Source organism: Ptiloglossa arizonensis, chromosome 7, assembly GCF_051014685.1.
Source record: "Ptiloglossa arizonensis isolate GNS036 chromosome 7, iyPtiAriz1_principal, whole genome shotgun sequence".
NCBI classification, from domain to species: domain Eukaryota; kingdom Metazoa; phylum Arthropoda; class Insecta; order Hymenoptera; family Colletidae; genus Ptiloglossa; species Ptiloglossa arizonensis.
The window spans coordinates 20607749-20629734 of NC_135054.1; the positions used below are offsets into that span (position 1 = coordinate 20607749).

The window sequence follows — 21986 nt, forward strand, 5'->3', positions numbered from 1 at the left end:
TTACTCGCTTCTCCGCTTTTCCAGCTCGGATTAATGAGATGTCCGGCGTAAACGGGGCTACTTTCCCCCCTTTTTCGTTGGAAACCGGAACGACGGAGACCCGCGTTTCCTTGAATTCCGGAAGATTGGTTCGTTTGAATCTCGTTAAACGATGAAGAACGAGCCGAGGTGGGGAGGGTAGTAACAACGAGGTTGTTCCCGGTGCAATTGTCCCGGGCCTCTGATCGTTTCGTTCCGTGTAATTAGAATGTAACGTCGAGGAAGAAAGTTTTTCTACCGGAGAACGAGGGATAGGGGTAGGGGACGTTAGGTGGATGAGATATTCCGGTTGTCAGCGGTCGATGATATCCGGGGACAACAGCGTTTACAGAGAGATTTCTCTAATGAGAATGTTTTCAGAAACGACTACGGTTTATTTTAATAAACGTTTAACTGGCTCTCTTTCTTTCTTTAATTTCTATCTGCCTCACTTTTTTTTTAATTTTTCGCTCTAGCTCTCTCTGTCGTTCTTGTTGTACCAACGACAGTGTTGAGCTGTTTGTACCAACGACTTCCTTCTTCAGCTTCTTGAATCTTGGAAAGGTTTTCTACTAATCTGTCTTCGAAAAATTGATCTTTTTTTTTATATATATTTTCTCAAAGTATACGTTTTTCTAATGCAAATACCTCGAATTGGTAAAGTTAACAACGTTTCATTTTCAAGATTTCTTTCCACGGTTACTTTCATACCGATCAAGATACTATCCGATTTTTTCCTCGAAACACGCTTCACCCGAGTGTACGCAATTCTTGCAATTTATATTATTCTCGCTCGCAAAAAATCGCGAATCCAATGAAAATACGATTAAGAAAGTACACGAAAACTCCACGCTGAAAATGGTTACAGTTTCTTCGGGAAAAGAATCAAAAAGTCGATGTTCTCCGACTAAATTACCAGAATACCCTCTTGGTGAATTCCCATCGTTTCGAATTTTAAGTTCCACAGCTTTGGAATTTCGCCTCGAGAATCACGCGCGTAAGGGGCCAACTGTTCGTTTTCTGGTTCCAGGACCCCAACCATGACTCGAGATCGGACTTGGCAGCTCCTCTTGATACTACTGTGCATCGCTGCGTGCGATTATCGGGTCAGTTCGGAGGAGAACGCCTCGTTGTCACGACGCAAGCGATACGTTGTCTTTCCCGAGGGCTCGACCTTCTCCGTAAGTATTAGAATACCTATTGTCCATCTCCGATGTCGCGTTTCTCGAATCGAATCGCAGCGAATGCACACGAGGATCCACCGGACAATATTCACTCCCGTTTATCTGTTTATCGGATCCGTAATATTTTACGCGCGACGCGCGATTCAATACGAAACGTTCAATCGGACATGAATTGTTTCGATCCGTGGGGCTCGTGTATTTCCGTTTCAGGGGGTGGCCGGGAGGGGGGAGAGGAAGAGGTGCGATGTACAAATTGTAAATTATTGCCAATGCAACGGCACGCGTCCCTGCGATTCATTATTAAACGTTGCGGCGTTAAACGATCGATTGTAAAAATACATCGACAACGGTGTACCTTTCGTTGGCCGAGCTGGGAGGAGGAGGATATCTATCAACTCGGAGCAAATTGTTTCCGTTGAAAATCACCGTGTACAAACGTTGTTCCGTTACCGATACACTCGACCAGCGCCCCTACGCGCGGAATGTTTATTTGCAGGCATAATTTAACGCACAATCGTCGGTTCACGGATCGTGTTGTGTCTCACGGTGCACACTTTCGTATCGAAACGCCACCTACTCGTGGAATATTTATTTACAAGCTTAATCCGATGCACAATCGTCGATTCATAGTTCGCGTCGTGTTCCACGTTGCACATTTTGATACCAAAATCCTACCTGTGTATGGAATATTTATTTTCAGGCATAATTCGACAGACTTTGGTTCATAGATCGCGTTGAGTCTCACAGTGCACACTTTGGCTCCAAAATCCTCCTTATGTATAGAATATTTATTTCTAAGCATAATTTAATATACAACTATTGGTTCACAGATCGATGAGTCTCATGGTGCACATTTTGACACACAAAAATCCTCCCTATGTGTGGAATATTTATTTGCAGGCATAATTTAATACACAATAGTTGGTTCATAGATCGTTGAGTCTCACAGTGCACACTTTGACACCAAAATCCTCCTTGAGTCTCACAATGCACACTTTGACACCAAAATCCTCCCTATGTATAGAATATTTATTCACAGGCATACATTAATACGCAATTATTGGTTCACAGATCGCGTTGTGTCTCACGGTGCACACTTTGACACCAGATAATATTTTCACCGAGGGTGTAAATTGGGGCATTTCGTACGATCTTCCCAACGAGAGCAAACCAGCCCTCGAGCCCTTCCTGCAGCTCAGACAGGACAAAATAAAGCCGGGGGATAATAAATACCCTGGTCACGCGGCCGGTGGTGCAATCGACAAGAACGTCGTCAACTATCCGGGATGGAACAGCTACGAGAAGTATTACTTCAAGCCGGGCAGAACGAAGTACAATAAACCCGATTACTATTATCTCCAGAGGAGGCACCGCAGGGATCTCTACAGTAAATTGGAGACCGTCATGAATGCGTAAGTTGTCGCAGGAAACATTCTCACGGAAGCTTCTCTTTTTTCTTTTTAAATACTCTTAAAAAGTAATACCCTAGATTTTTAATAAGATTCTAGCGTTTCGAAGAAGATTACAGACTTTTATAATTATAGCTACCCTCGACCAAGGAACGATCGGAGTATAATTCTTAGTAAATTGTACACCGACGAAACGATATTGCGGTGGAATCTATAACTAAATTAACCGAAAAGTTAACTTAAGTCAGCTTAGAAAATATCGAGCGAGATACGTCCCACTAAATTTTTCAACGATCGTACAATTTTCCCTCGGCTGGTGTGAAACGTAATAACCTCAAGGATCGAGCAGCGGTGCAAGTTCGCGGGAGTAAAATATGTAACTAATAATCTAGAAAGTACAAAAGGACTGCACGGTGTCGGACAAGTAGAACGGAACCGTGCACCGTCTGGCGAGTAGATTAGGAAGTGAGACTGTGCGTAGTCAGACGAGTAATTCGTACGTTTTCTGATAAACGAAATGTCGGACGAGCTGCTCGAAGTTCGTTCGATGAAAACAGTATTTTTTATGAAATTTCCTAAAACGAGTAGAAGAGGACTGTACGCAGACGGACACCTAGAACGAAACTGCACGCGGTTGGACACCTAGAGTGCAACTGTACGTTTCGAGGGACACGATTTCGTGGATCGAGAGACGAGCTGCGCGAATTTCTTTCGAGAATGGAAGAATTTCAGCGCGATCTCCATCGATTAAATAGGTCGAGTAGAAATTGGTAGGACACGATCGAAGAAATAGAACGGAACCGTGCGTTTCCACAGATGTGGAACGACTCGGTGCATTATCGAACGAACTGCGCGAACAAGGAAGAACTTTTATTCGATTTTTTCATTAACCGTTCCGGGTAGAACGAGACAATATCCACGTGGACGAGCAGAGCGGGACTGTGCGTATCCAATGAAGTGGAATGGCTCCGTACATTGTCGGACGAGCCCTGGGAAGTTCTTTCGTCGAGTGAAGAAGTTCCGTGCGACTTTTATCGAATTAAGTAGGTCGAGTAGGGGGAGACAGTGTGTAGTTAGACGAGTACAATGGAACTGCACGTTTACAGGAAAGTGAAGAGGCTCGGTGCGTTATCGGACGAGCTGTGCGAACTTCCTTCGATGTAGACGAAATTTCTCTATGATTTTCCTTTTTTCTTTTTTTTTCACGAAGTATACGCATTTGGACGACTAGACGGAGAGTATCCGATGGAAGAAAATAGCTCGGTGCATTGTCGGAAGAAAGAATTTCTGTTCGATTTTCTTTTTTTTTTTCAAGTACCCCGAGTAGAAGAAGACGGTGCGTACACGGACAACTGTACGTTTTCAAAGAAATTGAACGGACCGGTGCAATGTGCGACGAGCTGTAAAAAGTTCCTTCGATAAAGGAAGAATTTCTGTAGAATGTTTCTGACGTTTAGTAGACCCTGTGAAGGAAGCGTGTACTGACAGGAGCTGGAAAAACGCCACTCGAGTTGCAAATCGTATCGGTTCAGACGTTTCGATCGATCTTCGAAATCTTGGAACTGAATAAAAAATACTCGGTTGCTTTTCGATCCAGGAGTCATCTTTCCAGCTTCGTACTATACATATCACGCATAAAAAAGCATTGACAAATTATAATCCCTCGATGCAAAGATTTGACACTTTCCCTCGTTAATCTTCTATACCTTCCCTTAGAAAAAGGGCTTTCCAGTATCATAAATACTGTACGAAACTGAGAAGAAGACTTTCAGAAGCAATTACAACTTGTATTGTATCGAACTTTTTAATCATCCTCGGTGAACCTATGCCTAACCAAGATACTCGACATGAAAAGTCCCTTTGCGTGCAACACAACACTTCTCTTAATCCAGGAGTCATCTTTCCAGCTTCGTACTACACATATCGCGCATAAAAAAGCATTGACAAATTATAATCCCTTGATGCAAGAATTCGACACTTTGCCTCGTTAATCTTCTACACCTTCCCTCGGAAAAAGGGCTTCCCAGTATCATAAATACTGTACGAAACTGAGAAGAAGACTTTCAGAAGCAATTACAAATCGTATTGTATCGAACTTTTTAATCATCCTCTGAGAACCTGCTTGACCAAGGTACTCGACACCAAAAGTCCCTTCGCGTGCAACGCAACACTCCTCTTAATCCAGTAGTCGTCTTTCCAGCTCCCACCTGTACCGGAACAGGTTGAGTGAATGAAATATCGTCTCCTTCCATCTCTGATTTTTATCGGATTAACTAGACGGTATAAAAAGAGTCTAGGAGCGAGCGAAATAAAACTCGTCGTTCCCGTGCGATTGAAACGAGCCTGTACCGGGTCGGACGTATCTCGTCCGCGTTTTCTCGCCCGATTTCGTCGACCGAATTGAAAGAAATTCGCGAAACAAGCATCGGTTGAACGAAACGAAGCACTCGCGGGCATCGAGAACCCGGTACGATTACTATAGATCGTCGCACGGCATAACGAGTTAAGAGATCGCGCGACAGAGTGCATTTAACCGGCGAGCGTTCTCAACAGAGTGTCCGTTTACGTTGAACGAGAGTGCCCATTAACCCCTATCTCGAAATCGTAGCGACGAATAAATTCTCTCGCGAGAGGTACGAGCGGAGCCGAGTGGCACGCCCGATAATAAAATGTTACGGCGGCTTTAGTAGTCTCGATCGTGATCGAACGATCGCGGTCGTCTACCGGCCTTTACGCGGAACACGGTCGGATCGTCTAAGTTTTTTTCACGTGTCATCCGTGATGATGTATTTCGGTCGCGTTAGTGTAAAACGTCGTGCTCGTATCTCGACGACGACGACGACGAGAACGATATCGAGAGCACGATGGCCTATCGAGCGCTTAAACCACGATAGGGACGAACGTAATATCGACTCCCCCGTGGATGCAACCGCGCCTAAACGAGGGGAATGGACCGCCCCGCGGCCTATAAATTTCCTCGTGAAAACTTCGGGGCTTACGAGGGGACCGATCTCGATCCACTGTGATGCAATGACGTATCAATACCGACGCGTACGACTTTCTACTGCGCTCGATCACTTCGCGGAAAGAATCTCTCGTGATCTCGAATGCTTCGATGGTTTTCAATCGGTGGTACGTTGGTATCGATGCACGTTCATTCTATTGGGTTGTTCGGAGAGTTATTTCTTATTTTTTTTTGTGAAAATGAAACACGGTTTTTTTAGAGTGTGTATAAACATTTTATTAAATTAGATACTTAATAAAATTTGGAGAAACGAAATTACTTTACGACAACCTGATAAAAGACGTCGAAATAGGTAGTATTTTTTCGATGATATTTTTAATCAGAGTTATCAATACCTATACGTATGATAATTTATTCAAATATCGAGACAAATGAAGGAACGAGTCTCTAATTGTTCGAAAACGATCCTAATATCATTGTAAAAACTTGAAGTTTGCGAAGAAACTGATCCCAATACGTACTTACCGATACAAATGTATATCAACCGTAATGGATCGCGTCGAGAAAAACGAAACAGGTGACAAAACGAGTCTCGGATCGTTCGTAGACATTCAATCGAAACTCGTCCCCGTGTTGCAAAAACTACTTCTCTAGGATGATTCCACGTGACTATTTCCACGCGTCCGATTCTTTAACGGTGAGCGGAGACCGTACAACGAAAATAATCAAGCCCTTTGGCGGTGGATATAAATTTCGTTATGGGACGGAGAGAACGAGACAGACGTGGAGAGAGAGAAAGATAGAGTAAAAGAGAGAGAGAGAGAGAGAGGAACAGAAACCATTTCCCTCCATGGCTGTTGGCCCCAGAAACGGATAAATGGTCTGCCAGGCTCGTTCAGAAACAACCCCATCCCCTGAACCCCGACTGTTACCTCGCTACTACGGCAACGTTCCACGCCGGTTGAGGCGCCACCCTCTGATTCATGCCACCCTTAAGCAGCTCCAGCACCACCGTGAACCGACCCCTTGCAAACCACCGTTACGCCGTTACCAACGTCTGGAATCAATTTTTGGCCGCTGGAAGATGGCGCGCGATTTGTTTCCGGCTGCACTACGCGTGCAGGTTTCCCCGGACGAGTGTTTATTTAACGTTACGCGTCGACCTCTATAAATGCAAATTCACTTTCACGGTACACGATAACGAATATTTCAACCCGTTACAGACGGATAAATAATCGATAAAGAATCTTGAGGGACCCGATGCAACGAGAACACTGGTGTAGATGTATTATAAAAGTATGTAAAGGTAACGTTAAAGTGAATTATTGAAGGATAAAAAACACTTTCTGGGAGCTCGTACAATGGATTCTAGAAATATTAAATTTGACAACGAAATGGGCGATGTAGATACTTCGAATGTTTGGATGAACTGTCCGAAAAGGTAAACACTTAGCGTTTTAATTGAAAATCAATGTCCAGGGGAAGAGATCTTCGTCAAGAGTGACAATGAGTTCACTTTTAGGTAGAATAACGACGAGTGATCCATGACGATGAATAAACAATCGGTAAATAATTTCTAGGAGACGTAATGGAATACTGGACAAACTAGGAGTGTGGACCGAAGGATCCGAAACTGTAAAGAGCACGAAGAACAAATGGCGGTAAAATTAACTTTAATAAGTGAAACGCTGACAGTAGAATACTATGTGTCAAATCGCTCGAAATACTCTATTCGATGATAAACAAGAAAAAGAGAAGAAAGAAAGAAAGACCGATATTTCAGTGCCGTCGAAGAGGATAAATAGTCGATTATCCTGGCTCGAGAAACGTCACAATTCGAATGAAAGGATCTACGTTAGGCGTCGATCGTTCGCGTGGCTTTTGGAGCGGGTGAATCAAATTTCGGCAAGAAAAACCGCGGGCGAAGTTCAGGCCCTTGTACTCGATGGAATTGAAGATTCAAAAGGATCTCGGATACCGAAGATAAAACGATTTGACGTGGAGAACGGTACGCCGAAGAGGATTGTCTCCGTGAGCTTAGCCACGTAGCATTAATTCCATCCAGTTTCTTCGAATCCACTCCTCTCCGAATCTTCGTGCTCCCTCAGTGAAGAATCTCTCTGAATTAATAGCAGCCATTTACTCGGATTGACGATCACAGGACGCGCGGCCTTATTTCATGGGGTCGTGGGTTCTCCCTCCGTGTTATATTCCTCTCTCCCTACCATGGGGTAAATATTATGTATTTCAATAAAGATCCGGGCTAATGTCGAGCGATATTTCACGCGAAGGGTACACGGAGACTCCGGCGCTACTTTGATATCGTTAGTTCGTGCTTCCGTTACAACGTCGGGACCGTAAAACGAATAAACCGTGGGACTCTGCACGAATGATCCTTTCGAGCGTTGCTCTCTCCGTTGAATATTATCCGAGTTCCATTATTAATACTCTGTATAATATTCGAACACTTCACGAGCACGCACCGTGTCGAAATTTGTCCACGTGTATCGGAAGAAACATAGGTCCGTTTCGTCGAGGTGACGCCCAGTTACTTTTTCTTCGCCCCAGAAGCTTATCTTTCTCGTGGAAAAATTACAATTATTCTTATCGAGAGTGTACACGTGTAAGGTTAACGTGACTTGATTTAACACCGATCGACACACTACTTTCTTCCAAAGACACGCTACACGACGATCCTCTTGTTCGGTGCTACGATCACCTTTGTAACCACGATTCTAAGTCAACGCGACTCGGGTCAAGAGGTCGTATTGCATCTTCGAGCAAACTTGGGCAAAAATTATATTACATTAATCGAAGGTAGTACTCGAGGAGATTCGTAACCTCGAGGAGAGTCAATATCGACCGAGTTCCCCGCGCTTCTCTGTGAAATCGATCCAGGGCGTGTTTCTACGCTGCCACTCGAATCGAGAGTGCAGTTATTGGGGAGACGGAAGAAATTTTTGAAAGACCGCCTCAAAGAAGACTTTAATCTCTCTGGGCGGTAAGGTAGAGCCGAGGATGGATAAGAAAATAGCGCGGCTCGTCTCTCGCGAGTTGCTACGTGCAACGTAGACGCTCGTTCGACGAGCAAGAGGACGCATTAATCCCTCTTGCCGGGGCAATACACGCGGAACTTTCTTGTCTTCGTTGCTCTCGCGACAATACCAAGACACAAAGGGTGCCTCGTGAATCGTATTTCGTCTAACGAGTAACGGAACTTCGGAAACGGGGTCCCCTAACCGTGAGATACTCCGCTCGATGGCAAAGGTTGAAAACAATTTTCCACCGACTGAAACAGCAATCGATCCTAACCGTCCCGCGCCCCGTCTGCCCCGCCAACTATCGTCTTCGTTTCTTTACCTAATACGGAGTGCGTTCTTTCAGGATGAACTTCGACGGCAGAACCTGCGTGCTACGGGCACTCTGCGAAGCGTCTCAGCGACTGATGCCGAAGGGGAACACTCTGATCGAGGAGATGATGAGGATCTCGTTCTCGTAAGGTTCACAGACACCGGTGGAGAAAAGGGTTCCGGTGATGGTGATGGTGGTGGTGGTGGCGTTTCGAAGGGTTACTTTTTTTCATCGCTCGGATCTCGAGCGCGGCTCGACCGAGGATCGATGGGAGTTTCGAGTAATCTCGTTCCTGGAAAAGGAGAGACCGGCCAGGCGAATTTCATTAAGCAAATAAGACCGAAAGATCGTTCGAGCGCATCGTAAGCCACGCCGTTTTACGAATCTTCGGCTCGCTGCTCGCGAGAGAAATTACCTCGAGTACGCGAGCGCGATTTACGGTGGCTGCGGCAGCGGGTGACCGCCAAATGTTTCGACCGCTCGGTGTCACTTCCCCGCGAACCAACGAAACATCGTTACCACTTCCTTTCGCTCGCGCACTTTCACTAACGATTTTCCTTTTGAGAACAGTGCTTTCTACTTTGGGAAACCAACCAACTAGACGCTACACCGGGATTTTTAATCGATCACCTCGACAGACAACATTTACCGCGTATTTCAATCGAGACGATATTTTTAATACACCAGAAATCGCCTTTCCTATTTTGGAAAGCATCGAGCTACGTACAGTGGAACGATGACTACAACATTTGGTACACACTTCAACAAACACGAAGTTTTTAATTGCCTGGAAATCGCACTTCTACTTTGAAAAACTCTAAACTAGATTCAGTGGGACTTGTTACTCGACGACCTTGACGGCCACAATATTTGGCACACACTTTCGTCAAGACATTTTCAACACACTAGAAACCAAGTTTCCCAATTCAGGAATCACTGAACTAGATATAATGAGATTTGCTTCTCGACGACCTTGACGGTCACAACATCCGGCGCGCACTTTATTCACCGAGCGATCTAAATACACGGAAACCTACATCCGTGCAACGCCACCATCGGTGTCCGCAATTGTTGCGACAAACGATCGTAAAAAAAAGCTAACTCTGTCGGACGATGATCGACGAGCCTCGTTTTTGTCACGATCTTCCCCCGAAAACCCTTCGACCCTTCCACCCGAGTTAGAACCAGGTCCTGCAGGTTAGAGGACACGCGAAAGCTTTCTGAACGGTATCCCTTCGGTCGTTGCAGGTTCCCTTTGAAGCGTCTGTTCTCGTACGAGCCTGAGGAGCATCATACGTACGGCAAGGCTCATAAAGCGGGCCACGATGGCCAGGATTGCGCCAACATGTTCGCCGGATGCAGTTTCTCCCTCATCGACATGGCCCTCGGGAAATACGACGCGCCGCGGACACGAGAGCCGCAACTTCCGCTCGGATACGCCGAGGCCACCGACGCGGCACGCTCTTCCGGGGAGTGGACGAGGTACAACATGAAATAAGACGACCGGTGTCTGGAATGAAAGACTTTTGGGGGAGCGTGCATCGAAGAGAAGTCCAACCTCCGCGAAATGGTGTTCGAACTGGTGGCTGGATTTAAAGAGGAAGTCGTCGATCGCGGAACGAGAACTCGAGAATGGAGTCGAGCAACTAAGTTCTTAGGTCTCCGGTAAAAATCGTGCACGTGATAACGAACTTTGTACCAATCTCGTGTTCCTCGACTCGTCATGATGTTATTTTTCAACTCTCCTATCCTTGAACGAAATTATCTCCATCCGAGAAAAATATCTCGAGACACCTGTCGACAGACCTTGACACTTTCTTACAGAGACGATTGACTTTCGAAAAAAATGTACACTACATCCATGAGGAAAAGTTAGAACTTTTTTCAATTTTGGAGAACAATAATTCACAGTTTAAATAACATTCGTTTGATTCGTGGCTACGGTGTGTAAATAAATTGTAAATACGTATTAACGAGCCTCGTCGCCGTTAGTCATCGGGAGTGTAACAGAAATTAACGGCGGAATTTCAGAAACGAAATTTGCTTCTAGTATCGAGAATATCGTCCAATAATATTGACGAGGGAAGGAATAATTACTTCATTTGCGTTTAATTAATTACTGTACGTTCGATTTCGGGAATGAATCCTTCAACGACGAATAAAATAAATTTCTGCCACGCGTAGAGAGGAGACTTTCAATATTTACGATTCGTGATCACTGAAAAAGAACTAACCACTAATTCGATCGACGACGGCTGCAAACGATCGTCGATTAATTTCCTCGTCGATTGCGCGAACGATTCGTGCGATTATCAGTTCCATAGCACGGAATTAATTTCGGTAATCCGCTCCCGTTAATCGCGGTTAATTTCACCGAGCGGATTTTTAATCGTAGAAAGTTCGTAGTATCGATCGTTCGATCGATCGATTACCAACTCTGTGGCGAACTCTTGGAAGTGAAATGAGGCCCGCGGGTGATCAGACACGACACGCAGCGCTCGGAAGTAGTCGATCGAGTACAATTAGTCCGTACGCGGTCAGACACGGTACGTCGCGTTCGTACGAGCTCGATCGAGTGGAGTAAGGCTCTCGTTTGTGGCCTAAATCGGGTCGAACATACCTCACCGTGTTTTTGGCCACCTCGCCGAATAGAATACATCTACGAATCGCTGGACCAGGCCTGAGAAACATCTTCCTCGTCGTGGCTGCACTACTTGCACCATTAACTCACAGGTACTCCCTCCATCGCTATACACGCCCGGTTTATATATACAGTACATGCACAACGAGTGGTGGAATTATTAAGAGGTGCACTTTATTCGTAGCAATGTCTTACAACTATTTTAAAGCTTCTGGAATAAAAAAAAATACACGTCTGGTATCATGGAGGTCTACTCACCTGGAGGTTTACTCATACGGAGATCTACACACATAGAGGTCTACTCACGTAGTGATCTACTCACATAGTGATCTACTCACATGGAGGTCTACTCACGTGTAGGTCTACTCACATGGAGGTCTACTTACGTGGAGGTCTACTCACATGGAGGTTTACTCACATGGAAGTCTACTCATATGGAGGTCTACTCACATAGAGGTCTACTCCCATGAAGGTCTACGCCCATGGAAATCTTACTCCTATAAAGGTCTACCTCCATGGAAGTCTACATCCATGAAGGTCTACTCCTATAGAGACCTTTTATTCCCATGGAGACCTTCTACTTCCATAAAGACCTTCTACTCCCATAGAGACCTTCTACTCGCATGGAGACCTACTCTCATAGAGACCTTCTACTCCTATGGAGACCTTCTACACCCATACAGACCTTCTACTCCCACACAGACCTTCTACTCCCACAGAGACCTTCTACTCCAATGGAGATCTTCTACTCCCATGAAGATCTACCGCCATGAAGGTCTACTCCCGTAGAAACCTTCCACTCCCACAGAGTGGACAGAACACCTCCTCACTTTTATAATTTTGAAGACATAAACCATAATCGCGAAATACTGACATGCACCGCCATAGGCGTACCTTCTGAAGGTAGCATAGGTCTATTTAAAAGACGAAACAATTCTTTCGGATGTCGTTACACCGTGCACCGTTATATTCACGTGTAATAGGATTAGGTGGCGCATTGGAGCAAACGTTATCCGCAATCGGGAAAACTATTTCGTCGTCAGGCAGCTGCAGACGCTCGCGTGCAAAGCCGACTTTGCTCGCGCCGAGCGCGGTTTGCTGATTTGCATGACTGTCGCCGCTGTGGTTTATACATCCCCGACAGCGAGACGACGACCAACGGGGATCAGGGGGAGGGGGAGGGGGCGGGTGTTCATAGAGACGAGCGAATGTAAACGCACGACCGTTTAACTCGAGTAATTGGATGCATTCGTCCTACAAATTAGGGGGGAGCTTTTACGTTTCGACACTCGGAGACAAATTGGCCGGCGTGTCTTCGAGGAATTCGCGAAGAAAATCCGCCAACAATGTTTCGAAAATTTCAGCCCGCGTGTTCATCGACTCTCAATTCACTGGTATCGATTTCCATCGAACGACTGTCGTGAAACTGTGTTAAAAAAATTTTAACAACACCATGAACAACGAAAGGAAATTTTCTCGAGCGATTCGAAAACGAAAGATCTTCCTTTCTTTTCGGACTCACTTTCTCAAAATCGCTGAGATTGTATCTGGATTAAATTAGGGACTTTTCCCTTTCAATTTTCCTATGATAAGATCTTCACCCTGTCGTGTACAGTGATAATAAATAAATCATTTCTAGAAACGTTCTTCGTGTGTTGTAAAAGTATGTCGCCTGGTGAAATTTGTTTCTCGTTCGTAGACATTTGTAAAAGTGCGCGGAAAAAAGTGTTCGTGTGAAACCGTAAGAAAACGTTCCCCTTACTTGCAACGATTCGAATATCCCCGATTTAATGATCGGTGCGGTTTCTCGAGACCGTGTAGGGTATCTCCTTTTAATTTTCCCGCGAGCGGATTTTCACCGCGTCACGACCTCCGATAAGAGATGAAAAATCGTTTCGGTGTCCTCGGACAGCGTTGCGGTGAACGCGCGGGAACCAGGAGATCGTTTCCAGCGACGAGCTAGCCACCGCACGGGGCACTCGTTCCCGTAGAAATTGATTTTGGATTTATTCGGTGACGTGGCCGGTCCCTCGAGAACGAATGATACTTCTGTCGTTTGACGGATGGCCGTTGATACAATGGATACACGCGGCCGGTGAATACGATACGTTTTGATATTACAACGATGGCTATCCACCACTGTAAACGATATTTCGCGTCTAATTCGTTATCGGTTACGGGACGAGCAAATATCGAACACGGTGTTCGATCGAGGAACACGGTTGGAAAACCACTTAACTTCTGTTAATAATTTCTCGTATCGCGGTGGCTCCTGTCTTCTGTGCCGTTCGACGATAAAGCAACACGGATAAAGGAATACCGCGTGGCGTTGCCCGCTACGGCGGTTTTAAAGCGGAGAGCGCGAAATCGAGGGAACGGAGTGGCCCCGTCCACGCTCGGACCGAATTTACGCGGCGGGTACTTGGATAAGTTGTACGACACCCGTAACTGGCCAACGAAGTAGAATAAGGACCATTAGGTACATTGGCGAGGAGAATAGCGCCGTAGGTGGTCAGACATAACGCACCTGACCCAACGTTAACGTCCGTATACGGTTGGAGCGAGTGGAACGAGGACCGTCTGTAGTCGGACAGGCTGCGCCAACATTCCCGATGAACGAAGTTCGTGCTGCACGGTGTGTTCGGTTTCGCGATATCGACCGCATCTCGCGACCACTGCTTGCAAATAATAGGCAAGTGGAATAACCCTTTGGTCGGACCAGATCGAGTAGAGAGAGCCTCGTGCGTGGTCAGACGTGCGATGTACAGACTCGCGTCAACGATCGAAGGGATGGGACCCGTGTGTGGTCAGACACTGTTGGCTCGGGCTTCGGCTCCGATGAAGCCTCTATCGTCTGACTTGGCTCGGACACTGTTGTTGTATAGTGCTAGGAGAGCTACGTGAGTGTAGAAGCAATTATACAATTGGAAAATTTATTTAATTTAAAGCTAGAGAACCGTTTGAAAGATCGATGGTACTTGATTGAAATATTACCGATCTTTGAACTGTCGCAACTTTGTGAAAAATTGTCTGACTTGTGTCAGTGTTAGGAGAGCTATGTGAGTGTAGAAACAATTATACAATTGGAAAATTTACCTAATTTAAAGCTACAGAATTTTTTGAAAGATCGAGAGTACTTGATTGAAATATTACCGATCTTTGAACTGTCGTAACTTTGTGAAAAATTGTCCCGAGATAGTGTTCAATGAGTCATTTTAAAGGTCAGATTCTCTACTTTTGTGTTCCTTGGTTGAATTCTTCCGAGAATCTTCTTGTACTTGGTAGTGAAGAAAGGTTAAGAAGAAAGTTAAGAAGAAAAACATCGTGCAACAAGTGAACGTACAATTATCTTTATAATTATTATGAACCTCTTTCTTAACCAAGAACCGAAAGAAAGTGGCTCGGTAGAAAACCACTTGCCGAGATATTTTTCTTCGATAATAGTACCCGGATAAATCGGTTCGAAAACCGTTTAAAGAATTATTCGCTCGCCTTAAGAGGATGATCGTACGAAAGGACGAGCAAATCGCGCGGTTTGGACGTGGTTTGCTTGTCTCAGCCGCCGAATAAAATTCCGAAACAGCGAACAGATATCGATTCCACGACGGTGACACCGCCCCAGTTCGCGGGCCAAGCCGGGCGTGGTGTAGGCCGCTTATAACAACCCTCTTTTCCACGACACTACCGATTCCGTACGGTTAACCACAATTCCCTCGGGTGAAAGAAGCAAGAGCTACTTCTCTCCTCTCCTCTCTCCCCTCCTCTCCCCCCAGCCCCGCTTCTCCGCGCTTTCGTCGAGCTTTTCACCGACACCGGTATCGGAGACGCTGGTTTCCATGCATAAGACACTCTCGAGTAGAGCATTTTCGGAATTACGAGATCACGGTTCTTGTTGCCGAGCAGCGCGATGCACAGCGGATCCATAACTTCGAACAAACCTCTCTCTCTCTTTCTCTCTCTTGCTATCTCCAAGCTGAGATCCACCGGCCCGTTGCCGGACCTTGCGCATTTCTTGCTTTTTATCGAGACTCTCCAACGTGACAATTCCGTTCAGGAGACACGGAGTACACAACTTGTAACCTTGAACGATTTGTACACACGGTTGAATTAATATACCTTGACCTTGGTAGTGTCTCGGTATTTGTTCAAACTTCGACGTGAAAATATTGAGTTGTTTCGTTTTTCTTTTTGGTGAAAATGAAACAAGATTTTTTTAGAGCGTGTAAAAACATTTTATTAAATTGTATATTCTCCATTTTGGAAAACGAAATTAATTTCCGGACAACCTAATAGAATTTGGTGGACCTAAAGGTGTCGAAGGTAGGAAAGGAGAGTGAATTCATCGGTAAGGTAACCTAGCAGGCCCTGCCTTATACGACGGAACATTAAGAGATCGGTAAGAGATCGTATATATACCGATCGGAACAGGTACGAGTACTTGCGAGAAACGGTGGGTGGTCAGTTTCCCTCTGGTGGCAAACGTGAGTAGCGCCACCACAAGAAATATTCGATAGTTGGCTACTTGTTAGTCTATAGTATTTCTAATGACGTTGTTATTTAGAATGTATGTTATTTAGAAATTTAAAGGTATTGGTTTTCCATGTTCCACTCGCTTGGCGCGAAAAATAGAAGCGTTTGATAATTTATCGATGCACATACTTTCTCATAGCGTTGCCAAAGACGGTAAGGTTATTGTAAAAATGGCGCGTAAGTTTGGAGCTGAGAAAAACTTCAATTCCTCGGTACCTTTTCCCAGTACCTTCTCGCGAGGTGAAAATTTCCAAAAAAATGAATTTTACATTCCCATAAAATATTCCTCGAGAGTAGTAACAATATATTTCGAACGAGAGGGATTTCGATACCGATCTTGTCGGTCGATTCGTTAATCATTCTTCTGAAAGCACTCCGTTAGCGTTGCCAATGACAGTAAGGTTATTGAAAAAATGGCGCGTAAATTTGGAGCTGAGAAAAACTTCAATTCCTTGGTACCTTTTCCCAGTACCTTCTCGCGAGGTCAAAATTGCCAAAAAAATTAATATTACATTCCCATAAAATATTCCTCGAGAGTGGTAACAATATATTTCGAACGAGAGGGATTTCGATACCGATCTTGTCGGTCGATTCGTTAATCATTCTTTTGAAAGCACTCCGTTAGCGTTGCCAATGACAGTAAGGTTATTGAAAAAATGGCGCGTAAATTTGGAGCTGAGAAAAACTTCAATTCCTTGGTACCTTTTCCCAGTACCTTCTCGCGAGGTGAAAATTTCCAAAAAAATGAATTTTACATTCCCATAAAATATTCCTCGAGAGTGGTAACAATATATTTCGAACGAGAGGGATTTCGATACCGATCTTGTCGGTCGATTCGTTAATCATTCTTTTGAAAGCACTCCGGCAGACTCTCGTCGATTTTCCTAAGAGAATCCCCGTGCACATTGTTCCTGCAACAAGAATCGTTGGAAAAGCCACCTCGGGGACAGCGAACCGATGCCCGATCGATACCAGAATCAACTTACGGGATGACGAGCTCTCCGGGGACGATCGGTCCCGTGAGTGGGTGAGCTGATCGACAGATCATATTGCGGATCCGCGGTGAGTGCATCGCGTGTCTCTTTCGTTGCAGCGCGTTATCCACGACGAAAACACGAGGAAATCGTCCGTCGATGAAACTCTTCCCCCCACCCACCACCCCTCGTGTTAACAACCACCACCTTGAGCATCCTGTTTCGTAATTTCAAGGGAAACTCGCGAACGATCCCCTAACCCAGATCCCGGTAGACGATCGATGCAACGTGGATTACCGAACGTTCGATCGGCAACGAATCGTGAATCGTGGGAGGATCCAACGAAAGGGACGTAGTTACAACGAAAGATACTTTCATCCCCGACCATCCCTGAAATAATGAAACTCGGTTCGCTAGCTGTTTTAATATAAAGAATAGTTCCCTTCGTTTTTCTTCACCGCTGATGGAGAAACTTTCCTCCGTGGATTTTCATCGAATACCGGTTCAAACGAGCACCGTTAAAAAAGTTACGGGCATCACTGGTTGCTGCTCCCCGACGGAAAGTTCGAGATGAAAAGTTGAACCGCATAAAAGTGGTTACTGTATCGGACCGGGGCCACGCGATCGTGTCCACAACCATCGAGAGTCTTCGTCGCGAGAACGGTTTACAGTTTGTACACACTCGAAACGAATTCCACGAGAAACGACGCTGAATATTTTCCTCGCGAGCGACAACCACTGCTCAGAACATTGACCAGAGCGAACCGGCTCGCGAAACCTCGACCGACAAGAATTCGGGGAACGATGTTCGAGAAATCTTGCACGTAGATTCTTTTCGCGGTTCCCTTAGTGATTATTTTATTTCAATGATCGTTTTTTACACTCGAACGTGTACAGATCGAGATCTTCCGAGGAAGTCAATTGAAACTTCCGTCGATCGATTGAATTCGAAATTGTGGATATTATTCGGAAAATTGGCCTTTATATCTTCTGCAAATTTGGTCCGTTATTTTTCTTGCAATTTGTGATTTTTTCTACGGAACTTGCAACGTGAACCGTGACAAACTAAATACTTAACGCTATCGAAGTTTTTCCATCTCGATGAGTGTCGTTGCGTAAATTGGAAACGAATACACATTCCCTGTCACGATGTCGCTGTTTATATCGGCGCGGGGACGATGCAAATTGTGCGCGAAAAACACGAGCGTCGAGGGGTTAACGGATAATGTGTACAAACTGTTAACGACGTAGCATTTTGTGCTCCAGGGTCCGAGAAACGACAAGATTTCGGAGATAAAGCAAAACCTTATTCTTGTAGACGATTTTTAAGGTCTTCGCTCGCGCTTTTTACGTTCAGCCATCAACTTCTCGGCTAGTCGAGGGCGAGCTCGAGCCAAGTGCACGAAGTAGCTGTCCTCGCTGACGAGCCTTGTCTCTGTGTCTCGAAATACCTGTCCCATTATTTAATAATGTACAAAAACAAAAACTTTACCATTCGGTATGCAACGTCGATACGCGAGACCAGCACTTTCGATGATGAATTCGGCAGTTCGAAACGATAAAATACGTTTCCGGGTATCCCGTTTCGATTTACTCGAGAATTACAACCGTTTCCCTTTTTTCGGTAACTCGTATTTGCAAGTTATGTTACAACCGGTACTCTGGGGAGTACGTTCCCTTTGATACTCGATCTCTAAAGTACGTTCATTTATTATTCAATCTTGATTCAGCGTACGAGACTAATGTTCCATAGGGTGTCTCGCTCGGTACACCTGAGAATATCTCCTTCGTTCGCAACACGTTGCGATACGTTGCAAAAAGAAATATTCTCTACCCTCGTATTCCCTGATTAACATATCTCGTCCATGTGTATAAGTTCCGGGAAAAAATTCTTTAAATTTATTCGAAATTCTTTTTTCGACTCCTTTTCGTTCATCTCTTTATTTAGAACTTTGTCTCTTTATTCGTTAACTCGAGCTACGCAAGATCGCTCCTCGGGACATTATTTTGTTTAAAAATATAGCCGAGGAAAAAATCACAAAATTTCGAAAGAAATTAGCTATTCGCTCAAATGGTAACGATACAAATATGATAATATTACAAACAAGAGCTTCTGTGCGAAGCTGAGAAGTTGAGCTTTGGAAGGGGTTTTGGATAGTTTAGGGTCAGACGGTTTATTCAGCCTTGGTGAAGTCTGTGTCTGACCGAGTTACTCGTCGTTCATGTTCTCCTTACAGATAGTAGTACATTCCCCTTAATCCAAGAGTCATCTTTCCAGCTCCCAACAGTACAAATTCCTCCTACAGAAACTCGATGTCCACATTCCCCTTGAATATAGTAGTATACTCCTTTTACATATAGTAATATATTCCCTTACATATGGAACTACATTCTCCTTAACCCGAGAGTCATCTTTCCAACTCCCAACAGTACAAATTCCTCCTACACAAACTCAATATCCACATTCCCCTTAGATACAGTACTACACTCCTCTTACATATAGCAATACACTCCTCTTACATATGGAACTACATTCCCCTTAACCCAAGAGTCATCTTTCCAACTCCCAACAGTACAAATTCCTCCTACAGAAACTCAATGCCTACATTCCCCTTATATATAATAGTATATTCTTCCTACACATAGAACTACATTCCCCTTAATCCAAGAGTCGTCTTTCCAGTTCCCAACTGTACAATTTCCACCGGTATAAACGATCCTAGTTATCGGACCAGGTATCGGTATCGGTCCGACAGCGGTGCACGTTTCCAACAACAAGTGCATATTGCACGATCGTGTACGCTAACGTTCGTTCAGCCGCATTAGGTATAATCAGCGCAACGTGACCGCCGGTACGCGAATACCGGAGTCGTTGGTACGTTTAAACATTGATAACGGAAAATCGCGTCACGATGCAAACTCGTTAGACTCGCTTCTTAGCATTACGCTCGGATCCGGTTTCGAAACTTGCGTTTAATCGGCGAATCGTGCCACGATCGTCGACCCGCTGATTAAAAAGCTCCACGGATCAGTTTTCAGTTCCACGATCGACGCGCGCCACGGAGTTCTCCATAAGTAAATTGCGAGTAATTCGACCGTACGACTGTCGCGAATTGGAGTCAGGACCAAACATTAACGGAAGCGAAGGGTCTGTTCGATTATCTGCTCGCAACCTGAACAATGGACGTCGGGAACGAGAACTTCAATCGCTTCTGACTGCTACGCAAAGTGCCCGCGCGATAATCGATCCTCTAGCGGGGCTATCTCGAAGGTGTTTCGAGTGAAAATTTCCGCGAAATTTAGTTTCGAAATTAACGGAAATTCCCCGGGAAATTCGAGACAAGAAGATTGAAATCTCGAGCTTCGTTGCTTGTTTCAGTTTTCTTCTGTATTAACGCAATTGTGCTATCTATATATTTTATACTTCTTCTTTTTGTGTATTATTTCTTTCGTTAACGGGATAACGAATTCTACGTTACTTTGTAACATTTTTCTAAGGTTGTTCTCGAAATTAGGTTAACAATAACGTGCACCTCGCCTTTGTATCGAAAGGATACAGCTGAGAGCTAGAAAAATGACTTCTGAATTAAAAGGAACGTAGTACCGTGTGTAAGGGGAACGTGGACGTCGAGTATCTTGGTCAAGCACAGTCTTCGCCAAGCTGAGTAAACCGTCTGACCCAGTACGGTCTGAAACTACTTCCAGAGGCCTTACTTTCACTTCTGTGCGATAATTTTCCATTTCCTTTTTTTTCTGCGCTCAATACATCTCAATGTATATATAATTTGTCGCAATGTTGGTGTATCGTTATTAACAAAAATCTCGCGGTGGTCCCTGAGATACACGATCGAGGGAAAAACGAAAGAGAACGATCGCAGGGACGGTATCGAGGTTTCTATTTTTACAAAGTAGAAGAGTATCGCCTTACGGAAACTTGGAGGGCAATTGGTCGGGCTGCTCTCGAAATTAAGTTAATCGAAAAAGAGCAATTTGTACGGGAAGTACTGCGGCAACCACGGTGACCGAATCGATACGGGCTCTCACGGTGGTCGGAAATCTGAAAAACCTGGCCGAAATGTTGTTTCGTCGATCTCGAAATTCAACGTTAAAAACAGCGGAAAATCGGTTCGTTGTTGCTATCGTTTCTTTCCACTTTTATTTTTGGTTTTCTCTTTTTCGTTTCTTCAGAGCCCACACGGTCGACCGCGTTTTTGAAATTGAAGAGAAAGGCGAAAATAATTCCCCTCTTCGGGAGGAATAAAAATATATAAACCGAAAGATGTGGAAGGTAAAAGTAAAAAAAAAAAAAAAAACGAACTCGAAGCACAACATTTTTATTCGCAAGCAATTCTTTCCTCGCACATAGGAAATTTCTATTTTTATGTTGTTCTGTGTTTAAAATCCTTTCTTTCTCCCCTCTTTTTTCAGGTTTTGTGTATTTTCATTCCTCCCGAAGCGATCCGAAAGAAACCTGCAATCGTTGCGACGAATAAATGTTTACTTTCGCAACGAAAAATATTAAATATCGTTTTCGTCTCCTCGACGATACCTTCTCGAGTAACGGGAAACCGTTACGGGCTACTCTCGAGGCTGTCGCTTGGAATTTTTCGAATTGCTTCGAACGATCGTAAGTGCTAGGAAAATTACTATTTGCACACTTTCTCGCGATTAATCGGGGAAAATTTTGCAACTGGAGCACCGTATACCCGTCCCTTAGTGCTCGTGGAAATAAATTATTCCGAATTAGAAATAGCGAGGTTAACATTATGGCCAGCTTTGTAGAATTCCCGAGCGTTGCAGGACGACTCGTCGTAGCGAGCGAGCGAGCGAGCGAACGAGCGAGCGTTTCGCTGAGCGGACCCAGGCGAGTTAAAAGCGGATTCGAGCTTTGCCGGTGGCTCGAAGCGTGAATGA

The 21986-nt window shown here is 44.7% G+C and overlaps 1 protein-coding gene across 1 annotated transcript; it reads left to right on the forward strand.

Annotated features, from left to right (window-relative positions):
- The first annotated feature begins 1058 nt into the window (after positions 1-1058).
- LOC143149498 (uncharacterized) lies at positions 1059-10425 on the forward strand. The gene is made up of 4 exons (XM_076316914.1): positions 1059-1199; positions 2274-2614; positions 8961-9071; positions 10176-10425. The coding sequence occupies exons 1-4, from the start codon at positions 1059-1061 to the stop codon at positions 10423-10425; spliced, it is 843 nt and encodes a 280-aa protein (XP_076173029.1).
- Positions 10426-21986: the final 11561 nt, after the last annotated feature.

Coding starts and splice junctions, on each gene's coding strand:
- LOC143149498 (XM_076316914.1), top strand. CDS start 1,059: ATGACTCGAGATCGGACTTGGCAGCTCCTCTTGATACTACTGTGCATC. Junction 1,200..2,273: donor CCGAGGGCTCGACCTTCTCC/GTAAGTATTAGA, acceptor ATTGGTTCACAG/ATCGCGTTGTGTCTCACGGT. Junction 2,615..8,960: donor TTGGAGACCGTCATGAATGC/GTAAGTTGTCGC, acceptor GCGTTCTTTCAG/GATGAACTTCGACGGCAGAA.